Source organism: Dipodomys spectabilis, unplaced genomic scaffold (genome assembly GCF_019054845.1).
Source record: "Dipodomys spectabilis isolate Male_0828 unplaced genomic scaffold, ASM1905484v1 ptg000017l, whole genome shotgun sequence".
NCBI lineage: Eukaryota > Metazoa > Chordata > Mammalia > Rodentia > Heteromyidae > Dipodomys > Dipodomys spectabilis.
This window is the reverse complement of record NW_024870694.1, coordinates 9610058-9635649: the sequence shown is the minus strand read 5'-3', so window position 1 is coordinate 9635649 and position 25592 is coordinate 9610058. Positions and strand designations below refer to the sequence as shown.

The 25592-nt window shown below is 40.8% G+C and overlaps 1 protein-coding gene across 3 annotated transcripts in view; it reads left to right on the top strand.

The window, feature by feature from the left end:
* Positions 1-1645: 1645 nt before the first annotated feature.
* Lrch3 (leucine rich repeats and calponin homology domain containing 3) overlaps positions 1646-25592 on the top strand; it is a 107801-nt gene continuing 83854 nt past the window's right edge. For 2 of the 3 annotated variants that reach the window (XM_042668563.1, XM_042668571.1), the window contains exon 1: positions 1664-1934. In XM_042668563.1, coding sequence (XP_042524497.1) covers positions 1673-1934 — 262 coding nt within the window. In that variant the 5' untranslated portion in view covers positions 1664-1672. Of the gene's footprint in view, positions 1935-25592 lie in introns of all 3 variants that reach the window. The other variant, XM_042668557.1, reaches the window with a different exon arrangement.

Here is a 25592-nt window from a genome sequence, read left to right as displayed (position 1 = left end):
GATTCCTTTGCCCTCAAGTTTGATAATCTTCCCTTTATACCTACTGAGCCGTTCTTTTGGGAGTAGTGGTAGTTTTTATTCTCCAATTTTATTCTCCTATTTAGGTTCCACAATAAGATTAGATTATAATTTTTTAGAAAAGACTCTGAGAGCTCTTCTGTATTTCCCATGGAAGCATGAGTTGATTGTAGGTGAAATTTGTTATATAAAAAAATTAAAATTGAAAAGTATGCTAGAGTTATGTATAATTATTAGTGAGGTCTAGTTTTTAAAGGGGGTTGATTTCTGCCTTTTCATTACTTGAATTGTTTTTTATTTTTTGTGGCACTAGTATTTGAACCCAGGACCTTGTACTAGCTCAGTAGCCACTTGAGCCACATCCTCAGCACTTGACTTAATTCTGGTTGATTCTGTCTTTAATCCCCACATTTAGATTAAAATGAAAGTATTTTCTTCCATTCTGGCTCAGTTCCAGACCTATACTATACTTTCAACTTCAGTACTATTTGTACAGCTTTACTCAATAAAATCTTATTTTTTTTTGTTGGTTGTGGGATTTGAACTTTGGGCCTACGCGCTGCCCCTCAGCTCTTTGGCTCAAGGCCAGTGCTCTACCACTTGAGCCACAGTGCCACTTCCAGATTTTTGAGTGGTTTATTGGAAATAAGAGTCTCACGGACTTTTCTGTCCAGTCTGGCTTTGAACCGAGATCCTCAGATCTCAGCCTCCTGAGTAGCCAAGATTACAGGCGTGAGCCACCAGTGCCCGGCTTTAAATTCTTTATAAAAGGAAGGAATGGTATTAAATATTTACTCTTTTCAATTGAATTAACCAATATTCTAACTGGAGCCCAACCAGTAGAATGTTTCCCCCCATCCCAAGCACAAATAGTAAACACATTTGCCAACTGGGCATTGAACCCAATGCCTTCTGTGTGGTAGGCAAGCATTTTGCTGAGCTGTGCCTCCAGCCCTTCATTTTCTGAAACTCTTCTTGCTATGTAGCTCAGGCTGGCCTAAGCACGCCTATCCTCCTACCTCTGGACCCCTGAGATTACAGGTATACACCACCACAATAGATCACAGATGAGCTGGTGATGCAGTGTCAAACTGAGAAACATTTTAGGTTGCATCCTAGAGGCTCCTTTCTAGCAGCAACCGTAATAAGATTTTTTGAGAGGCGGCGGTGCTGGGTTTGAATTTAGGGCCTTGCCCTTGCTGGGGACAGGAGCCACGCCCCCAGCCTTGCTATTAGTTGGTGGTGGCGGTGGCGGTTTGGAGATGAAGTCTGCAAACTTGCCTAGCTAGGCTGGTCTCAAACCTCAGTGCTTCCAATCTGAGTCTCCCGTGTAGCTAGGGTTACAAGGAAGAGAGAATCCTTGAGAGAGGAAGGCAGGGAAGTTTTGAAGAGCATTATTAAAACTAGTTTTATGGAGGCATTTAGAAATGCTGTTGGAAGCCAGACGAAGGGGACAGCCACTGACTGGAGAAATCCTTTTCGATTTCTTTGGAAACTCTGAGTGTGGGCGGGGCGGGCGCTTGCTCCGCCGGGGCCCCTGCGGCGCTGCCCATCACCCGAGCCCTCCGGGTCCCACAGCCCCTTTCCCCGCCCACCCCGCGGTACTGGCCGCGCATGCGCCGAGCGCGGCGGCCAAAGAGTTGTCGGCTGGGAAATGGCGGCCGCGGGCTTGGTGGCCGTGGCTGCCGCCGCTGAGTACACTGGCCCCGCAGCTTCGGGAGGCAACCTTTCCAGTGCTCACTTCGGTTCGAGCTCCGGGACAGGTCCTGGTCCTGGCCCGGCCTCGTGGAGCCGCTCCCTCGAGCGGGCCCTGGAGGAGGCAGTGGTGACCGGGGTGCTGAGCCTGAGCGGCCGGAAACTGAGGGAGTTTCCCCGGGGAGCGGCCAACCACGACCTGACGGACACCACCCGGGCGGGTGAGCGGGGACGCGGGCCGGGCCCGCGGGGCCGGGGCCGGGGTAACGGGGACCCTCCGCGCGCCGGGCGGCTCCCGGGAAAGCAGCCCTGAGGGCGGAGGACCTCGGTCCTCGGATCTCGGATCTCGGTCTTGCCTGGAAAATCTGCTGCCTCGGCTGAGGTGGAGTCCGCCCGGGACGGGGGAGGCCCGTGGGACCCTGCTGAGACTTGGGGGGTGGGCAGCGTGTTGCGCGCTCGTCGATCCTGGTGACGGGGTGTCTCCGCTCGCTGCATTGTCAGGAGGGCTCGACCTCGGCCTTGGCGTTGCTGCGTGCGTGTGCGTGTGCGTGTGCGTGTGTGTGTGTGTGTGTGTGTGCGTGTGTGCGTGTGTGTGCATTGTCAGAAGGGACAGACCTCCACATCAGTGTGGGTGCGCGCGCGCACATTATCAGGAGAGGGAGACCCCCTTCTTCGGCGTTGTTGTGGGTTTGTGTGGGAGTGTGTTTAACGTGAATTCGCACACTGTAACCTTTCTCCGCCTCCATCGGGTTGACTGGCCAAAAAGTACTTGTGAAAGTGAGGGAAGGGATAGTGGGAGAACAAGGGAGGGGGTAACAATGCTCGACAGGAAATGTACTCACTGCCTTACTCATGTAACTGTAACCCCTCTGTACGGCATCTCTACAATAGAATAAAAATTTTAAAAAGTAATTACCCTGCCTTTAGGTTTCCATCACTTTACTATCCCACTCATGTCTTCAAAAAAAAAAAGTTGAAAGGAAGAAAACCACTTAAGAAAGAAACATTGTCTGCCGTATCTGTTGCTTTTCCTTTTAAAAGCATTACTTCGCTTTATGCATATTGTTGAACACAGGAAAAAGAATAAGGAATTAGGTATTATTTGGTTTTCTTTTTTGTAGAGAACAATGTATGCTGACTGAGGTATTCAACATACTGTAATGTGTTTGTCTTGTGTTTAAAATATGGCTTCCTCAGGAGATTAAAAGTTGATTCTATTCATGTTTTACACAAATTCAAAGGGAAAAAATCCCTTATGCATGAAGTAGTTAAATATTTTGCTTTTATGTAATATTTTTGCAACCAAAGAATATATAGTACTTGGTGTCTTGTATTCTTTTCATTTTATTTAAAAATCTTAGGGTTAATACTTTTACTATGCTTATACATCCACTAAAGATGGATAAATATTACATATGATTCACTCATGATGGAAACCAAAAAAAACTTTTGTTATAGTGTAAAATGGAAGAGATGAAATGTCTGCTTATTTATTTAAGTAAATATTTCTAATTGTTACGATAAAGGTGATATGCAGAAGGGTTACAGTTACATAAGTCAGATGAAGAGTATGTTTCTTTTTGGACAATGTTACTCCTTCCCTTGCTCTCTCTTCAAGTTTTTGCCTGCTTATTTCATGAGTATGTTCTGAATATAGTTTGTATTTTTTAAAGTAAACAATACTAAAACTTCTGTGCTAAGGTAAATATGAGCAGCCACTTGGCTTTTCCATGTGTTTTGATAGACAACATCTACAATCACTATTAAATAGTCAAAGCTTCCTGATTCTGTTTAGGAGATAGTAATATGGCAAAGTGATTTCATATTGTGACTCATTTCAAGATTACCACATTAAGCCTGAAGCTAAAGAAAACGTTGATTACAGGACTCTGTCTACCTCATTATTTTACCTGCTTTTAAGTAGTTCTAGGAGCACTCTTGAGTCTTTAGAAATATTTTATGACAAAGAAAACTGAAGAGATGGACTGGGATGGTGGCTTAGTGATAGACTGCTTGCCAAGCATTCATGAAGCCCTAGGTTTGATTCATCAGTACCACTTACACAGAAAAAGCCGGAAGTTGCACTGTGGTTCAAGTGGTAGAGTGCTAGCCTTGAACAACAGCAGCTCAGGGACAGTATTCAGGCCGTGCGTACAAGCCCCAGGACTGGCCAAAAAAAAAAAAAAGCATTGTTTGGGCTGGGAATGTGGCTCAGTGGTAGAGTGCTTGCCTAGCATGTATGAAGCCCTGGGTTTGATTCCTCAGTACCACATAAACAGAAAAAGCTGGAAGTAGTGCTATGGCTCAAGTGGCAGAGTGCTAGCCTTGAGCACAGAAAAGCTCAGGGACAGTACCCAGACCAAGTTCAAGCTCCAGGACTGGCAGAAAAAAAAGAAAAGAAAACTGAAGAGCACTTTTGAAGAATATTCATAATATCAAGGAAATTTTTACTTCCTGTGCTCTTAATTTTTATTTATTTTTATTCATCCTTCACTGCTGTAGTTTCTGTATAAACCAAATTTTTTGTTGGATCGGTCAAAAAGTGTGAAAAAGAAAAGAGATCATAAGGCATTTTATAACTTGCTACACTAAGATTAATTTCTAACATGTAGAAGTATCAGTTATTGAGTATAAGAATATTGTTAGACCATGGTAATTAGAAAACAAAGACTAAGCTGGGAATGTGGCTTAGTGGTAGAGTGCTTGCCTAACATGCATGAAGCCCTGGGTTCAATTCTTCAGTGCCACATAAACAGAAAAAGCCAGAAGTGGCGTTGTGGCTCAAGAGGTAGAGTGCTAGCTTTGAGCAAAAGAAGCTCAGGGAGAGTGCCCAGGCCCTGAGTTCAAGCCCCAAGACTGGCAAAGAAAGAAAAGAAAGAAAGAAAGAAAGGAAGGAAGGAAGAGAGAGAGAAAAAGAAAGAAAGAAAGGAAGAAGGAAAGAAGAAAGAGAATAAAGACAATCTTTAAATTGTTTGAATCTGATAATACTGCAAATATAATTTATCCAGTGTTAACTATTTGCTATTCATTGTTAAATATTTTTAAATGCATTGTATTGTTAGATGCACTCTACAGCCCATGGATTAAATACTATTATATACATATTACATGTGAAAAGATAACTCAGAGAAAGTCATTGCTAGCATTAGTGGTAGAATTCCAGCCCAGGTCCATCTATCTCTTCTCTCCATTAGACCAACTAGTCTCTGCATGTACCAATAGATATTTCTTTTCTTTTCTTTTCCTCTCTTCCTCCCTCCTTCCCTCCCTCCCTCCCTCCCTCCCTCCCACTCTCCCTCCCTCCCACTCTCCCTCCCTCCCTCTCTCTTTTCTCTTTCTCTCGTTCTCTTTCTCTCTCTCTCTCTCTCTTTCTCTTTCTTTCTTTCTTTCCTACTTTCCTTCTTTCCTTCTTTCCTTCCTGGTTCTGGGGCTTGAACTCAGGACCTGGGCTTGTCCCTGAGCTTCTTTGTGCTCAAGGCTAGTGCTCTACCACTTGAACCACAACACCATTTCTGCCTTTTTCTGAGTAGTTTATTGGAGATAAGAGTCTCATGGACTTTCTTGCCCTGGCTGGCTTCGAACCACGATTACCAGATCTCAGACTCCTGAGTAGACTGTTCTGGGTCTCATATACAGTGAAACCAAAGGTTATATATGTTAAGTAATTTACTCAAAGAATTGTAGCTAAAGGGCCAAAGGGGAGGGAGTATGAGGATTATAATCTTACTTGCAACACTAAAACTCATAGTCCTTTTATTGCAAGTACTTGAAGTATTTAAATATTAATAGCAGAAGTGTATTTGTGTTGTGTTTAAAATATAGCTTCCTCAGGGATATTTAAAGCCATGTAAAATTGTATCACTGTTACCTCATGGACTTATTTCATAATGTAGAAAATGTATATGGTTGGCAACTGTCCTTTGAGTTTATATCCTAGGGAGGAGCACATATTACCATACCATTTATATTGGGCACAATTAGAATCTAACAACAGTATTTATTGATGTTTTCTTTTCCGTTTGCTTAAAAGGTAGCACTTTATTTTGTAGTGCAGCAGATTGAACTCAGGCTCTAATGAATACTAGGCCAGCACTCTACCACTGAACCCCACCCAGGCTCTAAAAAGGTAAATCTTAAAGAAAAGGGAAATGTTTATTTAGGAATCATGATTTGATTCAGTGAACAAGTAAAATCTTAGACAAAATTGCAGAAGACTTCTTGGAGCAGAAAAGACATAGTATGATTTGAGTAGGGAGAAGTGAGAAAAAAAAAAACTTGTGGTGGACAATGTGCAAAAAGTTTTAGTATATCAGTTAATTTTGCCCATCCATTATCCAGTCCTCACTTATCTAATAACAATACTTCAATTTTCTAAGCAATCGTCCTTCTCACTTACTTGAATCCAACTTGTTATTCTGTATGCACATGACACAAGTCCTAACAACTGGCCAACCAGTATAATCATTCCTGTAGTCACTGTGCTTGTTCAAAGGTGAGCACATTTTTCTGTCAACACACATGAGTGTGCTTTGACATCATGCTGAAATACTAGAATGTCAGCCTGAAGCTTGCTAATAAATGAAAAGCAGAGCCAAGAGATAAAGAGATCCATTTCTGAGAATAGTGTTTGAACTTTGGGATCAATAGCCTGTCTAAAGTTAGTGCTATTATTGGACTTTCAAATTATGTGAGTAACTTAATCCATTTTTTCTATTAAATTTCAGTACATCTTTTCATACAAAGTAAAGGTCTTGACTAACACAGTAAAACTACTCATTGTGCTGAGGACAATTTGGTCATAATAAGAGCTACCTTACACATACGAAGAAACTAGAATGAGCAAAGATTCATTCACAAGTTGTACATATATATACAAGGGTTGGGAACATTAGGCCCATTGGCTGTATATTTGGTTTGGCCCTGTCAGTGCAACTGCAGGCAGGACTTGAATTCAGTAGATTTAGGAGCTTTTTCCAAAACAGATAAATCTAGGACTACAAATGATGTTATAAGCATCCAACTAGAGCTGGCTAAAAAATATTCCCCACTGCTATACAAAGAGGATTAAGACACTTCCTGTCCTGAAAAACCTCAAAGGATCTAGTTGGGAAATAGGCAAATGTAAAGATGATTTGAATTGTCTGATAGTAAAACTTTTATTAGTCATTGTGCAAGGTAAAATATAAAGAGGATAAAAATAAGAAGCCTAGAGTATTTAGCAGTCTAGTTGTCTGGTTGGGTAGTTGAACTAATCAAAATCTATGAGTGAATGAAAATCTGAAAGAATCATACTGGAAGGTGAAAATCAGACATAGAAATGCTGATTGAATGGTTTGTGTGTGTGTGTGTGTGTGTGTGTGTATGTTTGTCTGTTGTTTTTGTGCAAGTTATGAAGCTTGAACTTAGGGCCTAAGCACTGTCCCTAAGCTTTTTTGTTGTTGTTGTTGCCTTATTTACTTTATTTTTTTATTTTATTGAGATTAGGTGATTACATAAATTTCACATTTCACAGTATTGTGGAGTACTGATACTTAAAAGTCACAAACACATTTTAACCTTTACAAGGCAAATTGTCATTATCATGGTCTATAAAGTTTGTGAATTCTATAAGCTTTGACAGCCCCTAGCTTTTGTGCTAAGGCTAGCACTCTACCACTTGAGCCATGGCTCCATTTCCAGCTTTTTTTGTTTGTTTGAGTGTTTGGGTTTTTTTTTTTTTGTCTTTTCTTTTTTGGTACTGGGGATTGAACCCAGGATGCTGCAATTGCTAGGTAAGTGCTTTGGTACAGAGCTACATCCCACCCCATTTCCAGCTTTTTAGTGGTTAATTGGAGATGATCTTTTCTATCTGGTGTGGTTTCAAACTGTGATCCTCAGATCTCAGCTTCCTGCATAGCTAGGATAATAGGCATGAGCCACCAGTGCCGGGCACTCTTAACGTTTTGATACATTATTCATGGTTTTTTTAGATGGATGTACACAGACACACACACACACACACACACACACACACACACACACACACTTTCTATAGTATATTGAAAGTATTGAGTTATGCCTGTAGACTTTTTTTTTTGTAATAGAATTTCAATGACTGTAGAATAATCTTTTAACTTACTTAGATCTCTTTCATTGAGCATTTAGGTGTTTTGTTTTGTTTTGTTTTCCTTCTTCTCTTTTTGGCCTCTTTTCTCTTTCCTTTTGCTAGTCCTGGGGTTTGAACTCTGGGCATAGGTGCTCTCCCTGAGCTTTTTTGCTCAAGGCTAGCACTGTACCACTTGAGCTGCATTTCCCCTTCTGGGTTTTTGCTGGTTAATTGGAGATAAGAGTAAGTCTTAGGGACTTTCCTGCTTCGCCTGGTTTCAAACTTCAATCCTTACATCTCAGCCTTCTGAGTAGCTAGGATTACAGATGTGAGCCACTAGCTCCCAGCCTCTTTTTGACTTTTTGAGCCTTATTATTTTACCCAGGCTGGCCTCAAAACTCAATCCTCTTACTTCAGTCTCACAAGTGCTTGGAGTATATATGTGTCAGCCACCATACATAGCCATTTAGACTGTTTCTGATTTTTGCATTGTCATAAAATAACACTCTAAATATCCATTTGTATAACTCTTTTTTCTTTCTTTCTTTCTTTTTTTTTTTTTGTTGGTCGTGGGGCTTGAACTCTGGCCTTGGTGCTGTCGCTGTGCTGTTCAGCTCAAGGCGAGCACTCTACCACTTGAGCCACAGCGCCACATCTGGTTTTCTGGTTTATTGGCGATAAGAGTCTCCCGGACTTTTCTGCCCAGGCTGGCTTTGAACTGTGATCCTTAGACCTCAGCCTCCTGAGTAGCTAGGATGACAGGCATGAACTACCAGCACCCAGCTTGTATAACTCTTTGCTTATATCTTACATTATTTCCATTGGATAAATTCCTAGAAGTGGAAGTATTCCAACAAATAATAAAGAATCTTAAAAGAAGTAACAAAATTTAAATTACAAGCAGAAGTCAAAGAATTTTCAAGGAAAATGATACATTATAGCCTCTCTGTTTATAGGCTATGCAGAAAAACAGGTTTTTTTTTAACATGAAATTCAGTTTAATGACTCATACCTCTTTTTTGGGGGGAGAGGGGGCATGTTTCCTTGAGTCTTGAACTCAAGACCTGGACACTGTTCCTAAGCCTCTTTGTGCTCAAGGCTAGCATTCTACCACTTGAGCCACTGTACCACTTCCAGCTTTTTCTAAGCAGTTTATTGGAGATAAGAGTCTCATGGACATTCCTGCCCTGGCTGGCTTTGAACCACAATCCTCAGAGCTCAGCCTCCTGAGTAGCTAGGATTACAGGTATGAGTTACTGGCAACTGGCTTGTTTATTTAATCTTTCTTCATAACTAATAACCATGATCTCCTGTAGAACTTTCTCTATATAGAGGAATGTATATGTGAGGGAAAAGGGGAAATAATGGTGTAAATTTTAATTGAAGAATCCTGAATATCAGAGAAGATATAAGGTTCAGAGATCAAAGTTGCCATATAAGAAATTTGAAATTGAAAGGCATGGAGAAAAAATTATAGAATTTCATTCTGTTCCTCTTTGTTTAAAAAAGCTACTGCTTTAAATAATGCCAATTAGGGGCTGGGAAGGTGGCTCAGTGGTAGAGCGCTTGCCTTGCATGCCTGAGGCCCTGGGTTAGATTCCCCAGCACCACATAAGCAAAAAGAAAAAAGCCGGAAGTGGCGCTATGGCTCAAGTGGTAGAGCGCTAGCTTTGAGCTGAAGAGCTGAGGGACAGCGCCCAGGCCCGAGTTCAGGCCCCACGACCAGACCCAAAAAAAAAAAAAAAAAAGCCAATTATTAGGGATGACCAAAACAAGTAGTTTCTCTGTACTCTTATTACCCATTATATATCCTAGTTTGAGGTATGGTTATAATATTATCCTTTGTAACTAAGCTTCTGTATAACTTTGAATTCAAAATTAATAGTAACATGAAAACTTCTCGGTCTAGGAAGTTGGCTCAGTGGTAGAGTGCTTGCTTCACATGCATGAGGCCCTGGGTTCGATTCCTCAGCACCACATAAGCAGAAAAAAGCCGGAAGTAGCACTATTGCTCAAGTGGTAGAGCACTAGTCTTGAGCTGAAGAGCTGAGTTCAGGCCCCACAACCGATTAAAAAAAAAAAAAAAAAGGAAAGGAAGAAAACTTCTTTTGGCTGAATTTATGCCTTTGAAATGAAGAGTCTGTAGCTCTAATATGTTCTCATCCACATGTCTTCTTTTTTCTTGCCTCAGAAATAAGCACAAGTCTTACATTGTATTTACACAAAGGAAAAGACACTTAGGAAAAGACATGTGCACATGTCCTTTATAAAGAGAGAAGCATCATTGGGGGAGGTAAGAGGTGGGGAAAATATGACTTGGGTAAATTTCAGAGGGAAAATCCAGCCTGCAACTGTTCTGGAGTTTTTAAATAGGAAGGGTAAGTGATATGTATGTGATGGTGCCTTTAGAAGGGTGAAAAGATGAGTCATACTTGACCTTGAGATCAATGCTGGGACTAGAAGACAGTGGTGGTAGGGCCAAGGAGTTCCTAAAGTTCCAGTTTCTTTTATAGTGGCTCTCTTTGGAGTTGGGTGGTTAATGATCTCTCACGTTGTAAAATACAATGTTTAGTATGGTAGATGCTTTTTATTCTTTTCAGTTCACTTATGAATCAGTTTTCCAGTCATGCTTTGAAAAAAAATGTATTAAATGTGGTAATTTAGCCAAAGGAATATTATTTTGAATTTCTGAAGAAGCCAGCAGTATCAAATCTAATGCTACTAATTTTAGAATCATGAACTAGTCCTAAAAATTTTAGGTATTTCCTTACTTATTTTTAACTTTTTTGCTTTTCTAAATTTTGAGATTTTATTGTTCGCCATGAGTCTTAAACCAAGATTTAAACTGATTTATCTAAACTTATTTATTGCAAACATGAGATTTTTCTGATTAAAACAGGTTTTAGAAAATGATTCAAACATTGTAGACAGTGAAAAGATTAGCTATAATGTAAGAGCAGATTTATTTCCAATGAACACAGCATTGTAGTCAGAACATATAAAGACATCCATAGAATTTGGACACATAATGCTGGGCGCTGGTGGCTCACACCTGTAATCCTAGCTACTAAGGAGGCTGAGAGCTGAGGATCATGGTTCAAACCCAGCCCAGGCAGGAAAGTTAGTAGATTCTTTTTTTTTTTTTTTTTTTTTGTCGGTCGTGGGGCTTGAACTCTGGGCCTGGGCGCTGTCCCTCAGCTCTTCAGCTCAAAGCGAGCGCTCTACCACTTGAGCTACAGTGCCACTTCCGGTTTTCTGGTGGTTTATTGGAGATAGGAGTCTCACGGTCTCTCCTGCCCGGGCTGGCTTTGAACCGCGATCCTCAGATCTCAGCCTCCTGAGTAGCTAGGATTACAGGCGTGAGCCACCAGCGCCCAGCGTTAGTGAGATTCTTATCTCCAATTAACTATCAGAAAACCAGAAGTGGTGCTGTGACTCAAGTGGTAGAGCGCTTGCCTCGAGTTGAAGAACTCAGGGACAGCGCCCAGTGTCCAGAGTTCAAGCCCCATGACCGACCCCCCCCCCTCCAAAAATAAAGAATTTAGACAATAAGGGAAATTATGGACTGGAGCTATGGCTCAAGTAATAAAGCACCAGTTCTGAGCAAACAAGCTGAGCTAGTGCTTGAGTTCAATCTCTGGTAATGACAAAAGTAGACAGCAGACAGACAGACAGACAGACAGACAGACCCAGTAGAAAAAGAGACAACTCTTGAACTGGTTGGTGCTTTGCTAAAGAAGAATTACAAATGGCTGGTGAATGTGTGCACACGTACTTGACGTTTTTAGAAGTCAAGGGAATGGAAAACACCTTGCTGAAGTACTACTTAAAAAGCTGATAATACCAAGTACTGGAAAGAATGTGGAGCTGTGGGGATACTTGTGCGATTGTGCAAATTGTTACATTCACTTTTTTTTTTCCCCTTGCTGGTCCTGGGGTTTAGACAAAGGGCCTGGGCCTGGTCCCTGAGTTTTTTTGCTCAAGGCCACTTGACCCACAACTCTACTTCCGGCTTTTTGGGTAGTTAATTGGAGAGTAGAGTCTCATAGACTTGGGCTGGATTTGAGCCAGAATCCTCAGCTATCAGCTTCCTGATTATTAAAATTGTGAGCCACTGGTGCCTAGTTTTTTGTTGTTGCTGTTGTTTTAGATATGAATCTCACCATGTAGCCCAGGCCTACCTTAGAACTTGTGATCCTCCTGCCTCTTAAATGCTGGGATTACAGTCATGCATTGTGTTGACTGTTTCAGCACATTGTTTTTGAAAGATAGTTTGGCACTATGCAGTAAAGTTAAAAATGGATATATTCTGTGGCCCACAATTGTACTGAGATATATAGTATGAAGAAGCTTTTGTTTATGTATATCATGAAATATGTATAAGAATGTTTCTAGGAAGTGGTGTGTGGCTCAAGTGGTAGAGTGCTCGCCTTGAGGTGAAGAGCACAGGGACAGACCCAAGCCCAGAGTTCAAGCCCCACGACCAACCAAAAAAAAAAGAATGTTTCTAGTATCATTCACATTTGATAAAAAAAAAACTCAAGTGATCATTCGTAATGGATAATCAGATATGGTACATCTATAATTTCTTTGAAGTGAATGAGCCATAGAGACAGTGAAGTAAATGAAGTTGAATAATAGTCTCTGTGCATGTGCATACCTCACACTTTTCTTTTCTTTCTTTCTTTGCTTGGTCATGGGCTTCAACTCAGAGCAGCTCTTTTTGCTCAGCATTCTACTACTTTGAGCTACAGTTTCCTGGTTGTTAATTTGGAGATACGAGTCATGGACTTTACTGCCCTAGCTGGCTTCAGACCTGGATCCTCAGATCTTAGCTTCCTGAGGAACTAGGATTACATGCATGAGCCACAGGTGCCCAGCTCCCTCACATTTTTCTTTAGAGATTGTTGAGTTATACTTAGGTTGATTTTTTTGTTGTTGGTTTTTGTTTGTTTTGTTTTGTTTTTGGCCGGTCATGGGGCCTGAACTCTGGGCCTGGGCACTGTCCCTCACCTCTTCAGCTCAAGGTTAGTGCTCTAATACTTGAGCCATAGCGCCACTTCTGGCTTTTTCTGCTTATGTGGTGTTGAGGAATCGAACCCAGGACCTCATGCATACAAGGCAAGCACTCTACCACTAAGCCACCTTCCCAGCCCACTTAGGTTGATTTTATGTCTTGATTCTTCTAATACTAAGAGAATATGGAAGTGCTGATGATATCTCTTAGACACATAGATATTGTATCTTTTGGGTATACACCCAGTGGTGTGGATGGCTCGATCATACAGAGTAGTCCTATGAGGTATTATCTCATTACGTTTAGTGCATGTATATATGTGTGTGTGTTTGAAATAAGACGGTACTATGTACCTTGGTCTAATGTGGAATGTTGCTTTTCTGCCATAGCTTCCCTGGGAATGGATGCTTGGAGTATAGTTGTGAACTTCTATTCCTAGCTCATTGTTTTCTTTTTTTTTTTGGGGGGGGGGCGTTGTGGGGCTTGAACTCTGGGTGCTGTCCCTGAGCTCTTCAGCTCAAGGCAAGTGCTCTACCACTTCCGGTTTTCTGGTGATTTATTGGAGATAAGAGTATCACTGACTTTTCTGGGTGGGCTGGCTTTGAACGGCAATCCTCAGATTTCAGCCTCCTTAATAGCTAGGATTACAGGCATGAGCCACTGGCGCCTGGCTTCACTGTGGTTTTAATTTGCTTTCCCTAATGATTACTAATGTTGATTATTTCCCCCACATAACTGTTATCTGTTTGTGTATGTTCTTTTAAGAAAAGTCTTTTCACATTTTTTCTGTCTTTTTCCTTCTCACTTATACTGGGATTTGAACTCCCTTCCTAAGTATGCCCTCTACCACTAGTATATGCCTAGTCCTCCGCCTCCCCCCCCCCCCCAAAAAAAAAAGGGTCTGTGAATTTACCTGGGCCCAACCTAAACCCTGATTCTCTTAATTATAGTACATCTCCTGAGTATAGGTAGTATACCACTGTATCCAGTTTATTGGTTGAGATATGGTCTTACTATTTTGCCAAGGCATTATCCTCCTTATCTCCATCTTCCAACTAGATGGGGATTACAAGTAAGTGTGAGCCATCTCATATGTCTTATGGAAGACATGTTACTGATTCCATCTCTTTACTCTTTTTAATATTAGTGTGTTCAAAAGGTCTGTTTTCTTTATGATTTAGTCTTGGTATGTTACATGTTTCTAGGAATTTATCCATTTAACTATATGTTAGGCATGTAACTCTAGAGTTTTGGTTTTATTTTTTGAATGAACAGATAGATGGATGAGTGAATGAGAAGGCAAGCAGGAAATGATTAAGAGCTTTTAACTTTGGAAATAGTGCTTACTGATTTCTGTGTGATTGGGCTTAGTGGGGATGCTAGGGACTTTGGTAATATAGTAGAATTCATCAGAATATCCTTAAAGAAAATATTAGTGACCATGCATCATATTTTGACCCTCAAACCCTCTTTAGTTGGTGTTGTATAGAATAAGATTCACTTCCCTAGAATACAACCAGTGATAATTGGCAATTTCTAGTTGTTGCAAAGTATTAAATCCCTTATAATGACGTAATTGTTTTGTTTTTATTCAAGATTTACAACTTTGTTTTTTTTTGGGGGGGTCTGGTTGTGGGGCCTGAACTCTGGACTTGGGAGCTGTCCCTCAGCTCTTCAGCTCAAGGCTAGTACTCTACCACTTGAGCCTCAGTGCCACTTCCGGCTTTTTTCTTCTTGTTTATGTGGTGCTGGGGAATCGAACCCAGGGCCTCATGCATGCAAGGCAGGCACTCTACCTCTGAGCCACCTTCCCAGCCCCAAGATTTACAACTTTGATAATTGAGCAAGTTGTAGTTATTAGGAAGAATTCTGCTAACATAATGCATGACACTTTCTTTTGCCTAGTAAATTGGTTGTTTCTGACCATCTTAGTAATTGGCATACTGTAGCCTTTGGCTCTCAGACTTTAATGAGCATAATAAAGCAGTTTATGAATACAATGCATCTTGATCAATATTGCCCCTTTAGATGAAATCTTGCATACTTTTTGTTTTTGCTGTTGTTTTTTGTCTGAGCTGGCCTTACACCTCCATCCTTCCAAGAAGTTAGGATTACATTCATGTGCCACTGTGCCTAATGATAGTATTATTTTATAAAATCTATTCCAGTGAATTATTGTGATCTTTATAGAATTTAGTAATTTCTTTGCTGTCTTACATTATGCTGTCTTACCCAAAGGCAGTCTCTGAATTCCAAGGGTTCTTGGCATGACCTATAACTTTGCATTTTTCTTAACTTGTGTTAGTATCATTAGAATGTATATATAACATATGAATTATTTTATTTTTTTGGTCGGTTGTGGGGATTGAACTCTGGGCTCTGTCCCTCAGCTCTTTAGCTCAAGGCAAATGCTCTACCACTTGAGCCACAGCTTCACTTCTGGATTCCTGGTGGTTAGTTGGAGATAAAAGTCTCACATGTGGCTGGGTGGCTCAGTGGTAGAGTGCTTGCTTTGCATGAATGAGGCCCTGGGTTTGATTCCTCAGCACCACATAAGCAGAAAAGGCCGGAAGTGGGGCTATGGCTCAAGTGGTAGTGCATTAGCCATGAGCTGAGGGACACTGCCCAGGCCCAGAATTCAGGCCCCACTACTGACAAAAAAAAAAGGTCTCACAGGAAGCCAGGCACTGGTAGCTCAGGCTGAGATCTGAGGATCAAAGCCAGCCTGGGCAGGAAAAAACATGAGACTCTTATCTCCAATAAACCACTAGAAATCTGGAAGTGGTGCTGTGGTTCAAGTGGTGGAGCACTAGCCTTGAGCTGAAGAGCTGAGGGACAGCACCCAGGCCCAGAGTTCAAACTCCCATGATAGGTGAGGGAATCACTGATTTACATTAAAAAAAAATCCTGCGATACAGTGAAGCCTCAATAAGTGAACCACAATATAGTGAGGGATAATTATATCATTTTATACCATCAATATAAAAATCATCAGTGAGATGTTTTACATTTTGTTTTTAACACTATGCAAAATCAGTTGCACATTTTCCACTTAGAATACATGTCTATTTAGATTTAGATGTGATGTCTGTTTAGATGCTAGATTTTCAGCAACTGTAGTGAAATGAAGTCCTTCTAAAACCATAAATTTGTACTTAAAGGAATTTTATGCTGCTGTACTTTTGAAATGTGAAGTTAAGGTTAAATAACTGTCCTCTGGAGTACATATTCGAAGGAATAAAAGAGTATGTTGAAAAGATAATCTGCATTCATATGTTTATTGCAATACTAGTCTCAATAACTGAAATGCAGAATCAACCTGTGTGTCTACCAGCAGACAGGTGAATAAAGAAATATGGTATATATGCACAAGAGAATACTATTTAGCCATAAAAAGAATGAAATTCTGCAACAACTTGAAAGAACCTGGAAGATACTATGTTAAGACAAGCTAGGTATCGGAAGCTAGGTTCCTCAGCCATGTGGAATGTAGAAAGGTTCACCCGATAGAAGTATTGAGATTAAAGACCAAATAAAATCTGAAGGTCAATTTCTCAATGGCACATTTTAAGCATTCAGGAAGATGTGGCTGCCAATTAGAAAGGCACCATATAAATTACGTACAATAAGTAAGAGATCTCTGGCTCCTGTGAGAGCAAGCATAGGAGGAGATGAGAAAGAGAGTCAACACTTATTGTGCCAAAACTATAATGCTGGGCTGGGAATGTGGCTTAGTGGTAGAGTGCTTGCCTAGCATGAATGAAGCCCTGGGTTCCATTCCTCAGTACCACACAAACAGAAAAAGTCAAAAGTGGCAATGTGGCTCAAGTGGTAGAGTGCTAGCCTTGAGCAAAAGAAGCTCAGGAATAATACCCAGACCCTGAGTTCAAGCCCCAGGTCTAGCAAAAAAACAAAAACAGAAACAAAACAAAAAAACCTATAATGCATTTCAATCCATAATTTATTGAACCTACAACAATCCTATGGGATAGGGTGTGGTTTAATGTTGCAGATGAAGAGGCTGAGAGTTTTAAGTTGACAGCAATCACAGCAATCGCATGTGATCAGTGCAAGACCATAGTGCTCCCTGAGCCTCAGTTAAGGATGGAAGAATTTATCAATGGAAGTTAGAAATCTGGCAATGAATTATACCATAGTTACTTCATAGGAATATTATGTTCAGGTTTGTTATATTTTCCAAGTTGGAGCAAATACAGACACACAGAAACAATTACTTAGTTTCTTCCAGAAAGTAAAAAGGCAGCTATTCCTGGTTGGTTACAAACATTCAAATTATTGTGGTACATTAAAAACCCTACATCTGTTATACAAAATACTCTGTTTTGCGCACCAGGGCTTAGTGTAGAACACTGTTCTCAAAGTGTGGTTCCTAGACCAGTACCAACAAATCAAGTGGCTCTTACCTCAGACATGCGGTATAAGAAATTCCAGAGTTGGGCATACCATTTGTTGTTCTTTTGTTTGAAATGTTTGTTTGAAAGGCTGGCTTTGACTATCTGGGCTAAAGTGTTCCTCCTTGCCTTATCTTTGAAACAGCTAGTACTGATAAAGGTTTGTGCCACTGTGCCTGGCTACAATCTGTTTTAATAAGCCTTTCCTCAATGTGATGTATACTGAAGTCTAATAAGCACTACCATGGAATATACAACTACTAATAAAAGTTTCCACTTGGGCACTGGTGGCTCAGGCAAGGATTGTAGAATTTATAATCTGTTGCCTGTAATCCTAGCTATTCAGGAGGCTGAGATCTGAGGATCATGGTTCAAATCCAGTCCTGGTAGGAAGCCCATGAGAATCTTATCTCCGATTAAAAGTACCAAGAAGCCAGAAATTGAGCTATGGCTCTACTGGTAGAGCACTAGTCTTGAGAACAAAGCTCAGGGACAACACCCCAGGACCTGAGTTCCAGCCCCAGGATTGCCACCAAAAACAGAAAATCCAAACAGACTGAAAGTATTAGTTAATGTTCACAATTCACCACTAGGGGACTTACATAAATTTTAACATTAGAATTTTGGAGAGCCAATATTTTTAAATCTCCATGGCTACCACTTTCCATTTAGTAGTCTTATTTGCTTTGCTTGTTGCTGTATGGAAACAGTGTTGGTTAATCCCCCAGTCCCTGCCAAACCTTTTTTCTTTTTCTCTTTTTTCTTGTTTCAATATTGAGGATTGAGTTCAGAGCACTATACATACTAGGCAAGCACTTTTGCTGTGTCCCCAGCATTTCATTGTTGTAAACTGAAAAGCTGGGGCTGGGAAGGTGGCTCAGTGGTAGAGTGCTTGCCTTGCATGCATGAGGCCCTGGGTTCGATTCCTCAGCACCACATAAGCAGAAAAAGCTGGCAGTGGTGCTGTGGCTCCAGTGGTAGAGTGCTAGCCTTGAGCTGAAGAGCTGAGGGACAGCACCCAGGTCCAGAGTTCAGGCCCCATGACTGGCAAAAATAAATAAATAAAATAAACTGAAAAGAAGTTACTTTTTAAGGAATCATTTGAGGGTAAGGCTAGGGAAAAAGTGCTAATCATAATATAAAAACATTTTATGAAATGTTTCATAATAGTTTAAAAAATTATCACTCTTCAGGGGCTAGGAAGGTGGCTCAGTGGTAGAGTGCTTGTCTTGCATGCATGAGGCCCTGGGTTCGATTCCTCAGCACCACATAAGCAAAAAAAGAAAAAAGCCAGAAGTGGCGCTGTGGCTCAAGTGGTAGAGTGCTAGCCTTGAGCTGAAGAGCTGAGGGACAGCACCCAGGCCCAGAGTTCCGGCCCCACGACTGGACCCAAAAAAAAAAAAATTATCACTCTTAAGAAAAAAAGGTAATAAAAATTTTAGGACATAGTTCTGGAAGCATGAGTAGTAGGACTCATAAAAATAGGTCCTATTGCCAGGTGCCGGTGGCTCATGCCTATAATCCTAGCTACTCAGGAGGCTGAGATCTGAGGATCGCGGTTCAAAGCCAACCTGGGCAGGAAAGTCCGTGAACTCTTATCTCCAGTAAACCACCTAGAAAACCGGAAGTGGTGCTGTAGCTCAAGTGGTAGAGTGCTCACTTTGAGCTGAAGAGCTGAGGGACAGCGCTCAGGCCCAGAGTTCAAGCCTTACAACTGACAAAAAAAAAAAAAGGTCCTATTGTGTCCTATTACACTCTATCTATCTATCTATCTATCTATCTATCTATCTATCTATCTATCTATCTATCTATCTATCTATCTATCTATCTATCCATCCAGTCCTGGGGCTTGAGCTCAGTCCTGGGCTCTGTAGCTAAGCTTCTTTTGCTCAAAGCTAGCACTCTACCACTTGGCACAGTACCACTTCTGGCTCTTTATGTGGTAGTGAGGAATGGAACCAAGGGCTTCATGCATGCTAGGCAAGCACTCTACCACTAAGTCACATTCCCAGCTCTATTATACTTTTTTTAAACCTTGCTGTCTGTATTAGTACAGTTTTCATTACAATAACAAAATATTGAGGTTGGTAATATAAAAAGAAGAGATCAGTTTATTTAGCTCGCAGTACCAGATATCTAAAAGTATGAATGTAACTTCTGCTTGGCCCTCATTAGGCCTTATAGTGATGGCATCACAGGGGAACCTGAAGAAGAGATCACAGGACAGGACAGGACAGGACAGGAAGAAGACAGGGCAGAGGGGGTACTCGCTCACTGCCAAAGGAACTAGAGTCCCATAAGAACTTCTCCACTCCCTTCTGAATTTAATGCTCCTGTTTGTCTAATGACCTTACAGTAAGCCCCACATCTGAAAGAGTCCACCATGTCCCAACACTTTCACATTGAGAACCAAGTGTGGGAACACATGTGGGGAACACATTCAAATCATAGTATTGTTTTAAGTCTAAAGGAAAAGCCAGTCCAGTAGCTTTGCAGCATACAACAAGTATACTATAGTTAACTAACCTGTAATCCTTACCCATCTTAAAGGTAATATTTAGTAGAGTCTGTGTGGGAAAAAGTAGTCTTATGATAGTATCTGTGTCAGGAATAGAACCAATAGGAGGCATATATAATTATCAAAGAGAATTCATTAGATTGGCCTATACCATTAGAGGCTAGGTAGTCCCACAATGGCCCATCTGCAACCTGGGGAGCTGGGAAAACCAGAAACTGCTTCTGAACAAGAGGGCCAGTGATGCAGCTCCAGAAGGCCTGAGGAACTCTGGAGACTCACTTGTGTGAGTCCTTTGTCAGTATCAATCTGATACTGAAGAGCAATGGCAGCAGCAAAAATTTTTTCCTTCACGAAAACCATGTTTATAGCCAGGTACTGATGGCTCATGCCTATAAACCTGTAAACCTGTAAAACTGAGGGTCTCAGTTCAAAGTCACCCGTCAGACAAGTCTGTGAGACTTTTGTCTTTAAAAAAAAAAAAAAAGTGGGCTGGGAAGGTGGCTCAGTGGTAGAGCGCTTACTTTGCATACATGAGGCCCTGGGTTCGATTCCTCAGCACCACATAAGCAGAAAAAAAAAAAGGCCGGAAGTGGCACTGTGGCTCAAGTGGTAGAGCACTCTCCTTGAGCTGAAGAGCTGAGGGACAGTGCCCAGGCCCGGAGTTCAGGCCCCACAACCGGACCCCCCCCCCCCAAAAAAAAAAGTAGAGGTGTGGCTCATGGTATAGAGCCCCAGCCTTGCCTTAAAAAGCCTTAAAAAGCCAGGCGAGAGTTCAAGGACCTGAATCCAGGCTTTGGCTACAAGGATAGTTTTCTTAGCTAAATTCAGTTTAGTTTTGAATTTGGTTTAATTTTCATTTCCCTCAAATATTTCTTCTGACTCAGCTTTGGAAATATACACCAATTGTCAGCCTACATACTTTTTTTTTTTTGATCAATCATGGGGCTTGAACTCTGGGCTTGGGCACTGTCCCTGCATTCTTCAGCTCAAGGCTAGCACTCTACCACTTGAACCACCGGGCTACTTCCAGTTTTCTGGTGGTTTTTTGGAGATAAGAGTCTCAAGGACTTTCCTGTCTGGGCTGGCGTTGAACTGTGATCCTAAGATCTTAGCCTCCTGAGTATCTAGGATTACAGGCATGAGCCACCAGTGCCTAGCCATCCTCCTGCTAGGATATATGAAAAGTAAAACTGAAAAAATAAAGCTGTTTTGAAGTGATCATTCAGTATTTATGCCTGCTTCTCTGATAACCTATAAACAGGCTGATTTTTTTTTTTTTAAATACCTAAGCCAGGCACTATGGCACATTGTTTGTAGCACAAGTTATTTGAGAGGCTTTGCAGAAGAAATCTTGGAGGCATGCTGAGAAGCATGGCAAAACTCCATCTCAAAAAAAAAAATGTGGATTGTCTTTGTAACTTCTAGTAAGGTATGTGTATATATATATATATATATATATATATATATATATATATATAGTTTGGTCCAGTCATGGGGCCTGAATTCTGGGCCTGGGCGCTGTCCCTCAGCTCTTCAGCTCAAGGCTAGCGCTCTACCACTTGAGCCACAATGCCACTTCCGGCTTTTTTCTTTTTGCTTATGTGGTGCTGAGGAATTGAACCCAGGGCCTCAGGCATGCAAGGCAAGCGCTCTACTACTGAGCCACCTTCCCAGCCCATAGTAAGGTATTTTTAAGGTTCTTATTATTGCCCTATTTTTAAAAGAATGTGTAAAAAAAAATCAGCTAAGCTTAGTTGAGAGAGGTTTGGGCAAGAACTGGTTTTGGATTTGAGTAAAGGCACAAGTAAAGATGTGCCCCCAGAGCTGGGCCCTGGTGGCTCATGCCTGTAATACTAGCTACTCAGGAGACTGAGATCTGAGGATCAATGATTGAAAGCCTGGGAAGGAAAGTCCATGAGACTCTTATCTCCAAATAAACTACTCAGAAAAAGCCAAAAGTGGTACAGTGGCTCAAGTAGTAGAATGCACAGAGAGCACAGAGAGGCTCAGGGACAGAGCCCAAGCCCTGAGTTCAAGCCCCAGAACTGCACTCCCCTCCCAAAAAAAAGTAATGCAGACCCCCCCAAAAAAAACCCTCACCTCCCAAAAGTCTACAGTTGATACCTTTCAAGTCAGAGAAGAAGATATTGCAAACATGAAATATATTAAAAAGAAACATAAACCACAGAAATGGAGGGATAAAGGGTGAACAAATGGAGCAATGGTACTCATTAGACACTATGTTGAAAGTGAACTATACAACTTGTGGGTAGGGATGGGAGGGATAAGTGGGAGAGAGGGAAGGAAGGGGTGACATTGTCCAAAAAGAACTGTACTCTTTACCTGACTTATGTAACTGTAATCCCTCCGCATATCACTTTTTATAATATCAATAAAGATTAAATTAAAAAAAGAAACATAGCATTCAGAGAATAAGAAAGAACCCTTGGAAATTGAAAGTATTTTATCAAAATAAAGTTGAAGAAATCCATGAAAGCAGGAAACCATTTTTAAAAGATACCATAGTCTTATAAGAGGTTTAACATCTAGTTATTTGAGTTCCAGAAAGAGAAAGGGGACTACAAAGAAGGACAAGGAAAGTATCCAGAAATATTTTGTTTCAGTTTTTCAAAACTGAAGAATACAATCTCTAGATTGGAAGTACCCATCAAGAGTTCTACATAATGAAAAGAAGAAAAAAGATCCTCCTCTAGAGCACTGGGGATGGAACTCAGTGGTAGAGTGGTTTGCCTAGCCTGCAGGAGGCCCTGGGTTTAATCCCCAGTACCACAAACAAGCACACATAGGGTACTTTGTTGTGAAACTTTGGAACACCAGTATCTTAGCAAGTACAAACTTGCTGTAGGGTTAGTGGTATAGTAAGTTGTAGATCATGAAATTAAGTGGCTGTTGTACAACAATAATTCTTTTAAGGCTGGATGCTGGAGGCTTATGCCTATAATACTAGCTACTCAGGAGGCTGAGATCTGTAAGTTGGAGATTTGAAGCCAGCCCAGATAGAGAAGTCCTGTAGACTCTTATCTTCAAATAACCAGCAAAGAATAGAGCTGGAGGTATGCCAGCCTAGCAAGCAGCAAGGCCCCTGAGTTCAACCCCAGCACTCTCCCCCCCAAAAAAATTAAAAAAATAAAAAATTATCCTTTAAAGAGGGAGATGACTTGGCTCTCAGCTTAATGGTATAAAAGACATCAATCCACATTGATTTCTTCTTGGGTAGACCTTTGAAATATTTATCTTCTGGGAGGCACCCAGAAGACAAATCTTCTCCCTTGCATTTTTAATTAATATATCCTTAGTACTACTTATTTGCTTATAACAAATAAATGCAATCATTAGTCTACATGGATTTTTCCTATTTATTTATTTATTTATTGTATGTGTGTGCCTGCTGGCTTTGAACCCTGATCTTCGAATTTTAGCCTCCAATAATAGCTAGGATCACAGTATAAGCCCCTAATATTCAGCTTTCTTGTTACTCTTAAGATCTAGGTCTTAACATGGTGGCTCATCCCTGTAATCCTCGCTACTCAGGAGGCTGAGATGGATATGAGAATCATGGTTAGAAGCCAGTGTAGTAAAGAAAGTCCCTGAGACTCTTAACCTCCAATTAACTACCAGAAATGCCAGAAGTGGAATTGTGGTTCAAGTAGTAGAGCACTTACCTTGAGCATCAAAGCTCAAGGATAGTGCTCAGGCCTTGAGTTCAAGCCCAGGACTGGCACAAATTAAAAAAAAACCCAAAACAAAAAAAACCTACACCAGACTTTGTGATCTTGTTTGTTGAAATCAAGAATAAAGAAAGACTTAAAACTTCCAGGAAAAAAAAAGAAATAAGTAAAAAGGCCTTATGGTATCAAATTCCTTAGTCAGAAGACAATAAAGCAAACCTTCAAAAATTCTTAAGGAAAGCATTTCAATAAATAATTTTATGTTGAAGCCAGGTGCCAGTGTCTCATGTCTATAATCTGAGAGTAGCTACTCAGGAGGCTGAGATCTAAGAATTGAGGTTCAAAGCAAGATTCTTTATCTCCAGTTGGCTAGCAAAAAGGTAAAAGTAGGCCAGGTGCTGGTGGCTCATGCCTTTAATCCTAGATACTTAAGATGATGAGATCTGAGGATCCAGGTTAGAAGCCAGCCTGGGCAAGAAAGCCCATGAGACTCTTTAAATGCCCAAAAGCTGGAAGTAGAGCTGTGGCCCAAGTAATAGACTACCCATCTTGATTAAAAGAGCTCAGGGAGAGCACCTAGGCCAAATTCAAGTCCACTACTGGCACGTACACATACACGTGTGTATGTATATGTGCACACACAAACACATGCTGAAAGTGATAAGTGCTAGTTACGAGTGGAAAGAGCCAAGTGAGAATATGAAGTTAGGAATTCAATTCTCACCAAATAAAAACAGAAAAGTTTTGAGTTGAGCCAAACTAACCAAAATTTTTGGTGGATAATGTCATTTTCAAACATGTAAGACTTTCTCTATTTTTTTTTTTTAAGGAAGCAACTCAAAGATAAGATGTACTACCAGAATAAAGGATCTAGGTAGAGGTAAAAGGACTCCCTCATGATGATGAACATATTTTTTTACAGAACAATGCCTGTGCAACAGACCTAGGGAACAAATGGACTGGATTGCAGCAGGCTCCAATAAACATTTTCTAAAGAAAAACAAATGGAATTAGCTCTAGTTTGGAAATTAAGGCCTATATATTAAGGAATTGCTTCCCAGGATGGTACTCTTAGGAACTGATTGAGCCTTTAAGAGATGTGGCCTAGTTGGAGTTCTTCAAACCACTGAGAGCATGCTCCTGAAAGGAATATGGGACCCTAGCCTTGAAGGGTGTTACTGATATGGAAATAGTGAACAGAGTCTGTTCATGTACAGCCCTTCTGGCTTCCCAGCCAGCAGCAACCATTAGAGTGTGTTTGCTCTCCCAGTCTACTGTGTGATCTCTTTCTGGCAACTCCTCATCTCTGTCTCAGTGCTCTGTCTCAGTGTCTAGGGGGTTTTATATCCTGGCCTGTGCTCTGATTGGTCACCTCTATGCAAATAAAGTATAGAAAGTATAGAACAGGACATTCTAGTCTCATAGCTAGGATTTTTTTTTGAACGATCTTACATTTTCCATATTCTAGTCTCATCTTGGTAAGTCAGCAATTTCTTATAGGCAAGATGTTCTTTGAGGGCTCTGGACTCATAACAGAACCTTTTAGCTTTTTAACTAATTTCACTCTGTCAATATAGGGTCTTGCCTTTTTATCTCCCTTTCTGGCCCTGAAGTAAATGGCTTTACCCATCCTGTACACTACTGCCATGATGTGCTACCACAGGCCCAAAGCAATGGGCTTAACCAAGGTAAACCTCTCTTGTTATAGAAATATAAAACTGACTAACACAGCGTACCTGATTCATTTTTACCAGTTTAGAGAAGATATCGAGTTGTTGAAAGAGTATGATAATTGATTCATTAACCATACATAGAAAACTCAGAAAATTTGGGGGAAACAAAATTGTATAAGATAGGTTGAGAATGTGGCTCAGTGAAACTTAGCCTAGTAAGGTCAGGTTCTGAGTTCAAAACCCAGTACTGCCAAAATATTGCATAAGAAAAGAACATGATTATAGTCTATCGTTTTCTTTTGTATATTTATTTAATTACATAACCATTACAATGTAGAGTGAATGATGATACTCAGAAAAGATGACACATGAATGTAGGGAGGGGATGAGGAAAATTCAAAAAGTGGGAGTTATTCGAGATATAAAAAGACTGTGCCCATTGTCCATGGTAAGAATATTAAAATTGAGAAGTTCATGAAAAAAAA